General features: G+C 40.0%; 1 protein-coding gene across 1 annotated transcript in view; it reads left to right on the forward strand.

The window, feature by feature from the left end:
• The window catches only part of shank3a (SH3 and multiple ankyrin repeat domains 3a), a 259,295-nt gene that overhangs the window by 215,559 nt on the left and 27,920 nt on the right, over nt 1-15,816 (forward strand). Inside the window, exon 15 of the mRNA XM_034685684.1 lies at nt 3,495-3,608. Within this exon, the coding sequence (XP_034541575.1) occupies nt 3,495-3,608 (114 nt within the window). The remainder of the gene's footprint in view (nt 1-3,494; nt 3,609-15,816) is intronic.

Raw genomic sequence — 15,816 nt, forward strand, 5'->3', positions numbered from 1 at the left:
TTTCTTGAACAGACAGAAAACCTTACTGTAACAGTGTTTTAGTTGGAGTTATAGAAATGAAAACAACCACAACTCAGTAAGTAATACTTTTTGCAAAAGCAAATCCTATTTTCATGATCAGGTATGCATGTTTGGAGTTTTAAGTGTTTTTTAGAGCCTGTGCTGCTGTCTTGGATGCGGTTTCATCTTCAAATCATAATGACTGTATTGCAATGTTTTATCAAACTTGCAAAGATTATTGTATAATCTGACGTGTTGACCTAAACAACCTTGATCTGCAAGGAATTGAAAATATCCAAAGAATACTAATTAGTCTTTTTCAATTAATTCATCATGCAGCTGTTGTTATGTTTGGTACAGTGTGATCTTTTAAGACAAAAAAAAAATCCCCTAACGCCATCAAAACCTCAGCTGTATGCAGGCCTTTTGTCACTACTATCTTGCTGTCCACATGGCTGTGGTCCTGAAGCAGTCTGGTTGTGGGAAAACGTCAACATGGCACACAAACTGCACATCCTCCTGCACAGACATGCACTGTTTGAGTTCCTTCCTGCCACTTGGCTCCTGTGAGACCACATCACAGGGACAGTTGTCATGCCAACGCAGTATTGGCAGTCACCAAAACAGCGTGGCAGAGTACGGTAGAGGCTGACATAGCAGGGAGAACTGTAAGTACATTTGAAGGTAAATATAGACACAACTTCTTGCTGTGTGGGTATTTTCTAGACGTGCATATTGTGTCTTTTAAGACCAAATAAAAGTGTAAAACCTGCAGCCAATAGATACTGCATTTTACACTGTAATTCAGCCAAAGTAATAAAAACTCTTGCTTTTTTGATTAAGAGCCATTTAAGAGAGAAAGTGGAAAGTCAGATCTTTTTTCAGTGATTACTTTTTTCTGAATATTTATGCAGCCTTGAACATGTTTCTTATTAAAACACCTCTTTGCTGATTTTGTGTGTCTGTGAGTGCGCATGTTTTACTGATCTTTTATTAATTGCACAGACAATCAATTAATGGTCTTGATTACAGTAATAAAAGTGGCTAGTGTGTGTTTGAAGATTGTTTAATAAGGATGTTTATACGCATAAAGCATGAGTGTTTTTTGAAGAAAGTACTACAGTATAAAGTAAATGGTAAATGGACTTGTACTTATATAGCACTTTTCTAGTCTTTCTGACCACTCAAAGCGCTTTTACACTACTTGTCACGTTCACCCATTCATACCCATTCACTCACTGATGGTAGAGGCTGCTATGTAGTGAGGGACAATCAGTATTAGTTGATCTCATTCGTTCACATACACACACCTCTGAGCAACAGAGGAAGCAATTTGGGGTTCAGTGTCTTGCTCAAGGACACTTCGGCATGTGACTGCCGGAGCTGGGATCAAACCACCAACCTTCCGATTGATAGACAGCCGACTCTACCCGCTAAGCCACAGCCGCCCCAAGATAAAGATTTGTATAAATACTTTGGATGTGTAAAAAGTAGATTCACATTCACATCAGACGCAGATTTTGTCTATACTGCCAGGTGTAAGTGTAAGGGACCAGCATTGATTACTAGAGGGAGGATACATTGATAGAGATGAGTGAGGGCACCCTAAAAGATCAATCTGGGTCTCACCCTTCCTTTTACTTGTGTCAATGGGAGAGAATACACCAGGACCTGTTTCCTGTTTCACTATCACAGTATAGACAGACTCATCGACAGAGACAGAGAAGAGTACCATGACCGAGAAGTCATCAGGAAAGAGGACACAGAGGGGCAGAGCAGTACAGTAGGGAGGAAGAGGGGGAGTTAAAGCTTTATACACAGAAAAAAAGAGAGGGAGAGGGATTGTGCTCTCAGGAGACAGGCGGGGTAAAGTTGTGTTAAGCTGAGATCAGAGAGGGGATCAGTCCATGTATCCTCTGTGTGCTGAGAGTTAAGATTTTTACAGCAGAAGGTCGATAAACAGCCGTTCTCCCTTTTTGCACACCACTGCCCTCTTAGCTTGTGTATGTTTATCCTGGCAGAGGTCAGATATGGAGAAGTTTTATGGTCTGAAAATAAAAAAAAAAGATCATACAACGAGGCTTACTTGTGTTTTATCAATGGAAGTATATTCTTTTGTTTCAGCAGCAGGATGACAACTTGAAGGTCTAGTTTTATTTCACTAGATAGCACTTAAAAGACTGTTTTTATTTATTTTCAAGTAAAAGCAAAACAAACTAGTTCATGACTTTTGTCTTTTTCAGGAGAGGAAACAGCTAACTCGAGAAATTCTACCTGAGCTGGTTACCTTAAGTTTATTTTAATAACAGAGAAAGCTCCTCTGGGGCAATTTTGAGTTGTGTTGATCTCAGCCACCCCTGTGGACAAAGTGGGATAAACATCTCTTCGATGATCTTTACCTGTTGATGTTTTAAATATCTTCTGACAGAATAATCTAATTTTAAATGTGCAATATGCGACTAGAAAAGGAATCTTTTGTGCATTTTTTTGAAAATGATGCACACTCATGTGGTCCAGCTTTTTTTTTCACATGTATTTCTCTGAACAAGATGTGGGAGGACTTTATTCTAGATGTGGACACAGTCCTCCAGAGAAAGAATGTATTTGTCACCAGATCCAGGAATGCTATGAATCACTGATATTTGAACTCTTCCCGTCACCTAAGATGCAGTCAGTTTGATGCCTCTCATGGTGCCCTGGGTTACATCACTGTGACATGTCTTCATGCCAGAGAGGAATATAGTTTAGAGGAAGTAGACTACATCATTTAGTGAAGTGTCTGCTGGCTGCAACATCATACTGTCGTTTCCTAGCAACCAGTTTAGAGGAAGGGCTTGCTCAGGCAAAGCTTCAGTTCCAGCTGGTGATCTCTGAGGAGTGTGTGATTGTGGGATTGTGTGTGTCTGTTAGCTTGCTGTGGTAATGGATGAGTGTTGTAGAAATGAGTGTGCTGGCTCAGTCCTGCAGTGAAGATCGATATCAACTATACATTCATCTCTAATTACCACAGCGGAACATAGAGGAAATTTCTGTCTTTGTCCTTACCACCTTTTTGCTTTTTGTCCCCTTGTAAACTCCCTCTCTCTTTTTTCTTCACTCTTTCTCTTTACTTTTCAGTTCCTCATTTTGTCTTTTTCTGTGTTTTTCTTATTCAAACATCATTAATTGCTGGAAAGAGAACATAAATGTTGCCTATTCACCTTGGTATGCTATGTTACAGACCAGAATTCTGACATTAGAGTTTCTCCTGTCTTGTATCAGTGTGCTTTGTGAGTTTATACATACAATATATCAATCCTGTCCCTTCCTCTCTTGTGCTTCTATTTTCATCTTCCTCTATGCAAACTCCATCATGATCTAATTCTACTAAACGTCCCTTTGTTCTTTTCGTCTCTTTTTAAAGGCTTTAAAGGCTCCACGTGATGACAGATGGGCTTCTTCATGACAATATTTCACTGATTCAGACACTATCTATTGTTTCTCTCCTCTGTCAGTGCTGAGTATAGGAGAAGGAGGTTTCTGGGAAGGCACGGTCAAAGGGAGGACTGGATGGTTCCCGGCAGACTATGTGGAGGAAGTGCAGATGAGGCAGTTTGACCCACGACTAGGTAAGACATCAGCATACAAACAACTACACCGACACATGCATTTATTGCACATGCTCATGGCAACACATGGACCGTTTTCTGTCTTACATGACAGACGTCACTGTCAGTACGTTCAAATGCACAGTTAAGTCGAACTACAGTTACGGCTCAACAGGCAATTTGATTGCACTACTGTCCTGTCCCAGTATACAAGCACTGGGCAACAATCAATTTATTGACAAAAGTATGTCCGCCTCCACTGCAGTGGATTGCGATATGCCCCCTTTCAGCTATTTACTGTTGGACCTTCTTCCGGTTGACCTGTTACATCACATGACAAAACAATCGACAAACAAGTTAGCAAGTGGCAAACTGCATATTTTGTTGAGAAGTGAAACAAACATGGATAACTTTACAGCTCTGGACCATTTGTACCCACTCTATGCTTCAATTTTGATACAAATGAGATGCATGCCATCTCTCGAGTGTACAGTGATATCTGCAGGCCAACTATGCCAGATACTCCTCTCCCACGCATTAATGCTGTTCCACCTCCAGGTCAAAGCCCGGCATGCAAACTGTGGAGCATGTGCAGAGCGCCTAGGCGAGTTCAGGGCTGACTGAGGTGTATTCATGCAAGACAGAATCAATCCCCTACAGCATTATATAGGTATGTTAGTCCGACTTGGAGAAATTTGTCTCAGTGCAATTTCAGTTGGACTAACATGTTTCCATGTGGTTTAGAAGTCAGGCTTTAGTGGGACTAACACAATTAATCAATCTTTTAACATCAAGTAAACCTTCTGACGTTTTCTCTGTCCAGGGTGCTGAAAACAAAGTCACATACCTCTTGGTGATCCTATGGTGTCAGTACATTAGCTTATTTATTTATTAAACAAACAACACATCTTTACTCTTGATTTTCCCAAGAAAGGTTGTTAAGCTTTTAGGGACACCTCATCAATGCTTAATTAAACACAGGTGCACTGAAAAGGCAAACCACTTCAGCCAGTGTAGGTAAACAAGGACAGCACAAGCTTCATTAGCTGCAGTAAAGTACCAGTACATTTTTTAATATCTCAAGTGTTATTACTCACATTCTCCTTCCCTTGGTTTTCTTTTTTTAATGTTTTACTTTTGATTTTAATATAATATATTATGCATTTCTTTCAGTTCACAGATTATTAGCATTTATTAGAAATGCCTAAATGTAGTGTGACATAAAACTTACTGCATCAAGGCGCTGGTTGCCTGGCGGTCTAAGCTCCCAACATACAGAGGGTTTAGTTCTCAGTGCAGAGGTCGCCGGTTCTTAAAAAAAAAAAAAAACTTACAGCATCAGGTGTGACAGGATCACACCCACACACTAATATACATATTATAGCTGAGAATAAGCCTGAATTGACGTTAAGCTGTTTTTTATTTAGGTAGTGAGAGAAAGCAATAAAAATACTTAAGTACCTTTTAATACCTTTTTTTTTGTCTGACAAAAGACATTCTCTACTATACTCAGGATGTGTTAAAACATGTTTTATTTTATTTTGAGTTTATATTTATGTATAATTTTAATAAGTGAGAAATGGTAACAAGTCTGCCAGCAAAATCACCTATGGCAGCACTAAAGCAGCTTAATTTGGTATCCTCTCTTTTTGGAAAGTTTAACACCAAAAATGCAATCAAGTAACAAAAGCAAACACTACTTGACAACACAGTCACAGCATGCAATATATGGGATAATATTACATTAAGATTGAGATAATGTCCTCTTTGGGTTGAGGTGGACCTGCATCAAGCTTTCAGGGTTTCTTTTGGTTATAACAACCCGCTCAGTGCACATTGTTATGCTACTTATTGTCGTGGAATTTTCATAGACAAAATTCCACGACACTTATTACCAAGAAAAATCAACAGTTACAGTTACACATAATGATTTGATTTGGTTGATTTCAGAGGTTGCATTTTGAATAAAGGCTATTGGAAGGCCTGGATTTTTTCAATGAGTATTTAGTTAGACTTACTGAAAATACATACTGACCGTACCACCCTCGCTGCTGACAGATTAGAACTGAACTTTTTTTTGTTCTTTCAAAAACTCAGGGTAACCCTGATAATTGTGAGCGCACCCCTGTGTACTGTCACTTGAACTGATATAATTTTGTTTTCTGTGGTCAGGTGATGCAATGTGAAAAATATCTTGCCATTGGATGAATAAAAGTTTTACATGACTCTCAACGAAGGTTACATATTGGAAATGGGACAAGTTTGTCATAAATATCTCTTTCTTCCTTGTGTGTTTATCATGCATCTCCTGGGACCTTTCTCGGGCCATTGGGGCTTTCTCTCTTTTCAAAGGGTTGTTGAGGGATTGAGGTTACCTCAAAGTGTGTGTGGATAGATGAAAAAGGCCAAGATCTCTAAATACCCCATTTAAATGCATTGTGAGAAAAAGATAGGAAACGGTGGGTAAGAAAAGCCCAGATAGTGAGGGAGACGGATGGTGGAGCATACTCTAAAGGACAGCAAAGTGGAGATGGCAGAGCGCGTCTTTCAGAGGTGTAGAGAGAAAAAAATAGAGAGAGGGAGGGAGGTAGATGGGCCTGATATTGAGCCCCGCTCACTCATAAATCCCGGAAAACTGAAAACCCCAAGATACCCATTTCTGGTGGATTAAAAGTGTCTTTTTCCTCCCCTGTCCTTCCTCTCTGATACAATGATTTTTTATTGCCCTCTGATACCTAGCCCTTTCAGTTTTTAATCATCATTGTACAGTAGTTTGTACTGTATAGAAAAAGCTGATAATTAATCCTCAAATTCATGCACCCTAAAGTACACAGGTTTTCTCTGTGATTTCTCAGTTTGTTGTATTACCTCTGGTTATACAGCACTTGAACGTAAAACATTTTTACTTTTTTCCTGGAAAACTTTGGAATTTGATTTGATGGTTCATATCTCGGCCACTTTACCAAAGGAGAAGGTAAATGTTTGGAAATTGCTTTCTCCTTTTCTATTGAAAACTTTGTGCATTGCAATGACTGGAACAAATAAAATGAAATGAAAATGGACGGGTAAAAACGTTACATTTTCAAATTATTTGATTGAGGTTTGATTTCTCTCTTATCATCCCCCTCTCTGCTTAAATATTTGAATGAGGTGAGGTGTCAGCTGAGGTCTGATCAACAATACCAAACTGACAATTCAGTCAAATCAAAAAAGGCCACACACCAGTCTGTAATGAAATGTTTGAGGACATTGTATTTGTCCTGTTATACTGTAATTCAGGGCTGTGTTATTTTAGATGATTTCTATATGGTAACTTTCTGTGATACATTATCCACACATTAAACTCAAATCTCAAGCACTGCATACAATTAAAATTATTTGAAAATTGAGTCCTTTTATGCATTGTGGCAGAAGTGAAAAACAGTGTAATATAATTAATACATTATTAAATAACTTTTTTTTTGTATTTGCCAAGCTATTCTAATGTCATTCTCATTCCTAGATTCATCAACAGTGATACAACAGCAAAATAACATACGGTTACACAGTAAAACACACACTGGAACACACCAAAGCACACAAAGTATTTCATCTGAAGCCAATCAATGAGGCATCACTGACAGTTAGTGCGATATGTCTCAGCCTGTGAAGCAAGAGGGCTGCCTTTGCCCTCTGTCTGTCTGTCTGTCTGTCTGTCTGTCTGTCTGTCTGTCTGTCTGTCTGTCTGTGTGTTTGTCTGTCCCCTATACATCATCAAAGAGTCATGACTCTGAAAGTGCTATCCCACTTTATGTATTATCTCTATCTATTTTTCTCTCGTCCTGGGTTGGTTTTAAAGTGCAGTAATGGAGATGGGGGGAAAGAGAAAAAAATGGAATGATGGAAAAAGCTGTTTCACATTTTGAGAATAAGAGGAGATGGACAAAGGCAGCTAGCAAGCAAGGAAGTAGGAGAGAGAGAGAGAGAGAGAGACATAAGCAGGTGACCATCTTATAAAGACACAGTTTAAATCACTACCTACTCTCTTTCTGTTAACTTCACCACACTGCACTTTTCGGTCTCAGCATGGCCGGGGCTAAGTGCAGCCAACAGTTCATCTTTAGCTGCTGCTCAAGGGGACAGACAGAGAGGAAAGACACAGAGGGAGAGTAAAAGTCAGCGGATGGCACGAGCGAATGATGAAGAAAATGAGAGCAAAAAGCCAAGACTATTGATTGAATTCATTAAAGTACAGTGGGTGATGCAGTGGTGAAATGCTGCTATCAGGTGGAAAATGGCTGATATGTGTTTGTGTTTAGGAAGGAGGCGTGTTGTATCCATATATAACTATTAATCATAGCTTTTGAGGTAAAAAAAAAAAAAAACAACCTCTGCTCCTCAACACTGTCCAGAATATTTTTTAAATGGGCTGAGGGGTTGTTAAATCTGGAGAATTTGCGTGAATATCTTCACCCATCCTGCTAGAACCCCCCACACACAGCACACATGCTGCTGGCCTGTATGCTGAGGTTAATAGTAGATGTTTACCCGTGGTAATGGAGGGGATAATGATGTGAGTATGAACCGCTCTTCCCTTTCTAATGATGCTACCAAATTGCCGGGGGCCACACATTTCTGCAGTTGCACTGTTCATTTGTTGACTTCAATCTGTTGGGATCTTATAGGCCTCCAGTCAAAAGACCCCTCCCCTCATCCTGCTGTCCTCTAATAATAGACTGACATGCCAAATAGTAAATCAAACAGACCCATTTTCCATTTTATTAGCTTTAATTTTTCTTGGGTCACTGCAGCGTCAAATGTCCTTAAGGACCTCCAAACGTGCACACTCTCACTTTAATAGCACATTCTAGATGTGATAAATTTGATTCTCTCAGTGGTGTGATAGCTTAGGAAGCATACAAACTTTTATTTCTCCTTTTCCTTGTGCTCGTTCCTTCTATTCCCTTGCTCTCCTCACGCCGCGGCACAGTTGAATGACTCACAGCAGCATGAATCAGCCCAGTCAGATCCAGCACAAGCTATTTTTAGCCTGCCCATTAAGAAGTTTTGGAGTGTGTCTGCACTCCCCTAGAATGCTTAAGCATCAGTGTTGCTGCGGCAGCTGAGACTGACATGGGCAGAGCAAGTAGGAGCGTAGGGTCTAAGAATGAGGTAAGAGGGGATAAAGAGATGGTGCAATGGATTTGTGAGGGATCTTACAGGAAGTCCTCTTCAATCAAAACTGTGGTAATGTCACAGATTTCCCTAACAGCAGGGGGTCTGTGTGGACTACTTGAAGATTAGGTATTCTCCACTTATGTCTGAGGTGCAAGGTCAACAGCTATTGCTGCTTCTGTGAAAGATTTTCTTAAATATCCAAGCTTGTTTAACAGCATTTGGTAGAAATGCTTTAACACTTATACACAAGAAAGTACGTTTGCCTTCAGCTCTACATTTTGTACTAGATTTTTATAAAAGTGAGGATGTAGAATTGAACAGATGTATTTGTTTAAGCTGTTACAATACCAGATTCAGATCAGGGGTATCAGGCAACATACAGTTACAAACCTTGATGCAAGCCTACGTACTGTGACCTAGTAGCAAGGTTAATTTAAGCTTTAAATTCGTCTTAACAGGGCATTTGCCTTCTTGACAGGAACTTGGCATCTTTAACCTTTTCTCTTGTTTTTCAGTTTGTTATGTTATCAGCATTTCAAGGACAGCTCTGCTCTTCACCCTTAAACCTTTACACCTATAATACACTAATAGGATGAAACAAAATGCTCTCATGTTAACAAGGCCAGTCAAAGTTAAGACATATTGGTAACACACTCCTCACCAGGCTGTTTTCAGTATTCTCAAAGATAAAAGTGAGCATGCTAATAAAATAATGACAGGAGATAATTTACTGAGCAATAATAAACTGATTTTAGTTAAGATCACTCATGTTATAGTATGTTTGTATGGACAGACCCCAATTGCATATCACTACTACTGAGTTCAGTCCATGACTGTTAAACCCCTTGATTCCACTGCATGCAGGTGCTCTGCATTCCATTTGCCACCAGGCTTTCCTGAGCTAATTTGTGCCCACTCTAGTTATTGTTCGTGATTCTGCAGGAAGCACTTCAGAGTCTCAGGCACATCTCAGAAGTGTCCCAGAAGCATCCCAGAAGCATCCTAGAAGCGTGTCTCTGCTCTGCTCAACTGGAAATATGCACTCAGTCAGTTTTGGACGGAGGCCATGTCCAGCACATGTCAAGGTGAACAGAGCAGATCGCTTTGGACAGGGAGTCCGACAGGGGTAAAAGCATGCAGTCGATTTTCAAAAAGCAGCAATCACAGGAGGGCCCTGTACAGACTTCTGATCGTATATCAGATATTTTAAATGAAAAATAATTGTTGATCATGAATGTATTTTCAAACCTCCAAAAAAGCCACAGACTTTTGATCACAATGTTGACAAGGGACTTACTATTAAGCTGGTCCATATGTTACAGCACGACCAATTAGGACATAATAATAACCATTAATCCAACTTAAACCTGATTAAAAGAAACCTTTTTGTGATGTAGTGCAGGGGTTCCCAAACTTTTCAGCCCACAACCCCCAAAATATAGGTGCCAGAGACTTGCGAACCCCACTGTTCCTCAAAGTGATTTAATGTGGCTTCATTTAGCTGGTCTGCAGAAAATTAGCCTACCTATATGAGCATGTGGCTGTGATTCCTGTGCTGTTGTGAATTAACCTACTGCTACTGATGCTTTTGATAATTAACTGTTCACTAACCCTAAACTTAGGAGTCATCTGGCAAAAAGAAAGGCAGAAAACTCATTATATGTTCTATTTTCAAGGTTTCGTTTCAAGCTTAGGTACTATTTTTGGCAATATTCTTTACTATAAGTGGTAAAATGTACTTTTTTTTAGATAACTTAAAAAAAAAAAAAAACATTCTGGAAGACATCTCACGACCCCCCATTTGTGTCTCGCACCCGCCAGGGGGTCCCGACCCACACTTTGGGAACCCCTGATGTAGTGTTCTCACCCATGGTAGTTGGACAAAAATCACATAACATCTATTCTTCTTATCTGTTGGTCTGTTTTTACGTTGTTATCATGCAGTACTCATGTTACCATGTAGTTCTCCTGTGATCTGCTTTGCTCCTTCAAGTGGGATATGCCATGCATCATTGGAAGGAGCAAAACCATGGCACAGACCAAAACAGCAAACATGAATGCTGCAAGAAGTTAGAGTGATTTGTAATAATTCAGAATAATGGAAATGTTGGCATTACAGAGGAAAATATGTGCATGTGCATTCATATAGGCATGCTTTTTAATGCTTATACACACATGTACACACACTTATTTTTTGTTGCTTTGTAGAGTCAGCGGATAAATTAGCAGAGTGAGCAAATCAATCTTATTTGAAGACACAGGGTGTATAAACCACAGGTTGAGAGAAATGTTTTAGGTATTAAAGTTTAGCTGAGTCAGTGTTATAGAGGAACAGTTCAAGAGGAGTTCAGCCGTTTACTCCCATAAAAAAAAAATCCTCATGGAGTGACCTGCTGTAGCACATCTCAAGGTGTGTGCTTGTGTGTGTGAGTTGTGTTGTGTTTGTTTGTTGGTTGGCGGCAGAGTGATGGCCACTATCTGTGCTTTCATCAGAAGTCAGTCGAGTGTGTTGGGCCATCTCTCTCTCTGGAGGACGGATTCATATCAAATCATAATAGATGGCAACGCTACTTGAACAATGAATCAAAGCTGAAGCAGGTCTCACAGCAGAGGAGAGACATATCACGTTTGACAGAGGCCGGATTGGACAGCAGCAGGTCACAAGCACACAAAAACACAGAAATAAACAAGCAATACACATGGGGACAGGTCGCTTCATTTCTCTCTGAAAGTCAGGTCTCTTTTTACAGTGCAATGGCTGCACTTACACACCTTATTCACCTGTAGAAGTCATTCATACACGTAATCTGAGGGCACAGTGGGCTGAAGCATTTTATTTGGAAAAAGTCTTTCACTGCCATGACTTGGAAACTAATGTGCTCCACTGCTGTAGGGTATTACAACCACAAAATGCGTCAACACACACACACACACACACACACACACACACACACACACACACACACACACACACACACACACACACACACACACACACACACACACACACACACACACACACACACAGCATCATGTCTGGCTGAGTTGTAAAGCCTCCCTCTGACTGGTCATGACTAATCTCCCGCCTACCTTCACACAAGAACATCCTTGTTTTCCTTCCACCCCCTGCTACTCCCATGTTTCTCCGTCTCTCTCATAGTTGTCAGGTGAAAGTTACAAATCTCTACAAGATACACCATAACTGTGAGATTTTTCCGGTCAGATTTTGAACTTGACCCATCCGGGAACTCAGGTGTCTTTTCTGTTGGACCTGCAGCAGGTCAAGTCTGTTATATCTTGAACAGGAACAGGTGAAGTAAGTGTTTGCGAAAACTTTTGGAGTCCAGGCCAATGATGGTGTGTTTCACTGGTACAATGTGGTTACTACCATCTCTTTGGACTCATGAAGACCTTGGTCACAGATGTCAGTGACACCAGTAATCCTCACACTTGGGAGTTTGTCAATTTAAACACCAGGTTGACTTTTAAAATCTGGCTGGTCATCTCAAACATTTCATCAGTGAAGGCACAGAGAAGTCATATGGTTGGCATTCATGATGTTATGTAACAATGTCCATTTAAACAAAAAAATGTAATGAGCTACCACATTAAAATCCACATTGCTGGCATGAGCAGATAATGGGCTGGTGCAGTGGGCAAACTTCAGCTTTAGACATTTCTGTTCTTATGGAAAAGAGTTTGCTGAACTGCTACATTCTATGTTGCATAAATACCCATTTTCTCCCTGTATATGTACAGCCCACTGCAAATGGTTGTCTCCAAAAGCCAACAAAAAGTTTCAGTAGAGGAGTACAATGCTTTTAAAAGTTAGCATATCGTGCCTTTGTCATCATGTCTGAGTCAAGTCAATTGGTTCAGCCATTGCAGGTCAAAACCACTTGGTCTCTATTCCTGCAAAAATCAAGACTTTGATTAAAAAGCTTGAACACATAAACCTGGGCAGCTCGGAAGCTCCTGTTGGATGTTCTTCAAAATAGGATAGTACCATCATGTTGGCATTTGGAGTTTCAAATAATATAAATCCACCAAACCAGGGCCAGTTTAAAATCTGTTGTCTTCCCTAAGTACTTCAGAAAAAGTACACACATTATGCTAGGTGTTGGTGCCAGAAAAGTTAATACCTACTAATATACATTTCATGAGCATTCTCGAGCATGAACTTTGGGGATGGAGCATGAAGCAATAAATGTGGTAGGGTCTACCACATTTATTGCTTCTTCCTATTTTGACGCTGCAGTGTGCAGTAATTAATTTTGCACCACCATGTATCTACCCCAGTACAGAACAAAGAAACTTGTATCCTATGCACTTTTGGAGGATGGAGGATTATACTTCAAATGCATCACTGGAGCTTCTTGTCCTTGAAGGCCACCATTGCTTCAGGGGAGGAGTGAGCAAGGGAGCATTTCAGTCTAGAATCTGCTTGATATGACTAAATATTGCTGCACACTGTACCTTTAAAAGCATGTCCAATGTGATAGATCTGAAACATGAAGGTTCAGGGTAATTGTTTCTGATGCTCTAGCTATTGATTTTGTCATATTTAATGTACAGTTTGAACAATACAGGGTTTCAGAAAGTAAATTCAGGGAAAAGATGGGATGAACTACCAGAGCCACCAAGTTGCTTACTTTCTAGAACGTCAGGTAAGCGTTAATCAGAAGGTAACATTGTATTTATTACCCTGCTGGTTTTGCAACAAGTTTTAGTAATTGAGAAGATTTCAGATGCACTCGTTCCCTCAGTTACACTGTGGGTTCAGCACACTTACTTCAGATTCAGGAGTCAGAACTGAAGATACATTTGTTGATTATTTAACGTTTGTACCCTCCTGCTTCCCTCTTTGATTTTTGTGTTGTGTTTGTCAGACTGTGTCTCCCGTCTTGACCTTAATTCAAAGCCCAATAGTGATGAGCTGTCAGAGTGTCTGAGGAACTTGTACAGTAGTTGCTTGTTGTTGTCTGAATTTGACTGAATTATTCAAGGCATGCACTTTGACAGAGCAGAGGTATTTTTAGCAGCTGGTCTCTGCCTCCGACACTATCACGGTAACAACAAACTCTCTGAAGGCTCTTCTCTACAAACTAACCAATTCTGACGGAGAGGAGGAGGAGGAGAAAGACAAACTGCAGAGAACCAGAGATTTGAAATATATGCTGGAGTTGTTTGCTGAAGGCTCAAACAGATGGGACACACTCTTTTTCAAGGTACTCAGAAAGGATGTCTTATTTTACTCAGAGAATGAAAACTTGGAGTCCTTTTACAGGAGAGACATTTTAAAGGATTTTGAAAAGCTGTGTGGAAATTCCAGGAGTGCTTCGAACCGTCTGTTGGTAAGATGAGGAGAGAAGACATGGCTCTTTTTGGCGATTCAAGCTCAGATGGACCATTGGTAGAGCAGAGGGACTACCTCCTTGACAAAGTCCTAAGGTGGATCTTATAAAGATAGAGCTCAATAAAATGGATTGTTGTCCAGTTATGGTGTCAGATCTGCCTGTGATGTGTAGCAGGATAGACGGGGTGGTCACAGTCGTGAAGGCAGAGCAACCAAACTCCACGTGTCAGCGTCTGTACTGGGGTAAGATACTCCCTGTTAAACAACTCTTTGTACTTTGCTCATGTAAGGACATCGACTGCTATTGAAAGCAAACATATGGTTCACTAGTCATACTGCATGAAATGGTTTCTCGTAGGGGAAACTAAAATAGATTAGAGACATATAATATGACTCAGCATTTGGGGAAATGGAGCAGAGACAGAGGAGTCCTGTCTGTCTGCTGGTGTGCAAACTTTTCCATTTTTAGAAGAGGATAGAGGGCACTACTACAAATTTCACTGACAATGACGGAGACATCACTGCAACATTGTATTTGCAGTATCTAACTTATTGTCAAATACAAAAAAAACCAAATACTCGTAATGTATCTTTAGATGATTTAAGGTCGTATGGATCACCAACTTTTTGTTCCTGATATCCTTTCTGTCCTTGAGATATCAGCCTCACACTGCTCCACAAATGGAAAGCGTTTTTGTTTATTCATGAAGATTTTTCTATTAGTAGCAGAGTGCTTTTACTGATTTCATTAATTGCAATGCAAATTTGGCATTTTAGCTCTTATAGACCCTGTGAATCTTTGTCTAGCTCCCTAATTTGATAGCTTTTGTTTAATCTCTTCTTTTAGTTCTTTCATATTGGATGTTACCTCATCTTGCTATGTCATTGTCTAAGTCTGTACTTTTGATCAAGACGTATTTTTGAATTTGTATCCAAAAACAATCTTTGACCTACTTAATTCCCTCTTTATGTTCTCTTCAGTTCTCAACTCCTGCACAGGTGGAGAGTGTTGTTTATGTTTTTAGTCTCAACCGTGAAAACTTTAATCAGTCAAGGCAGAGTGAGACTTCCATTACCATCAACATTACAACACTATTTTTGTGCAAATACATGACACAGTCTATGTTTACAACATGTGACCTGTTGGGATGCTGAAAACAAATCCTGTCATTCTCCTGAAGCAGGATATGAAACCCAGGTTCTTTCCTCAGTTTGCCTATGGCAAGTCAACAGACATTTCTACCTGCCACACAGTTTTTGTCTGCCACTGCTGACATGTGGAACAGTTCAGGACTGTAAACAATGAGTCAGCCTTAATATGGAATAAATTATACAGTCTTAAGCCTGTAGGACTTTAAACTTCAGAAGTGCTTTTTATAAATAAGATGCATTAATATGATCTGCCATGGCAGCTGGTGGCCTGACATTTTAACTGCCACATCAGTGGCCACGGTTACATGATGTTTTTAATTCGGAATTAATTAAAGTATTCTCATTCGTGTTTACATGGAAATAGTAATTCCGAATTGAGGTTTACATGGAAAACACGTTTAATCGTCTTTATTCAATTCCTCTTAACGTCTTGGGGTTGGGAAGGGTTCTGATTGGACAGGGGCGGGCGTGACGCATTTACGTTTACCGGAAGAAAACAGACTCCAGTTCCTGCTTCTTTCATTTTCGGTTACAACATGGAAGACCACACAATAAGACAACTTT

This window comes from Notolabrus celidotus, chromosome 6, assembly GCF_009762535.1.
Source record: "Notolabrus celidotus isolate fNotCel1 chromosome 6, fNotCel1.pri, whole genome shotgun sequence".
In the NCBI taxonomy this organism is placed as follows: Eukaryota; Metazoa; Chordata; class Actinopteri; order Labriformes; family Labridae; genus Notolabrus; species Notolabrus celidotus.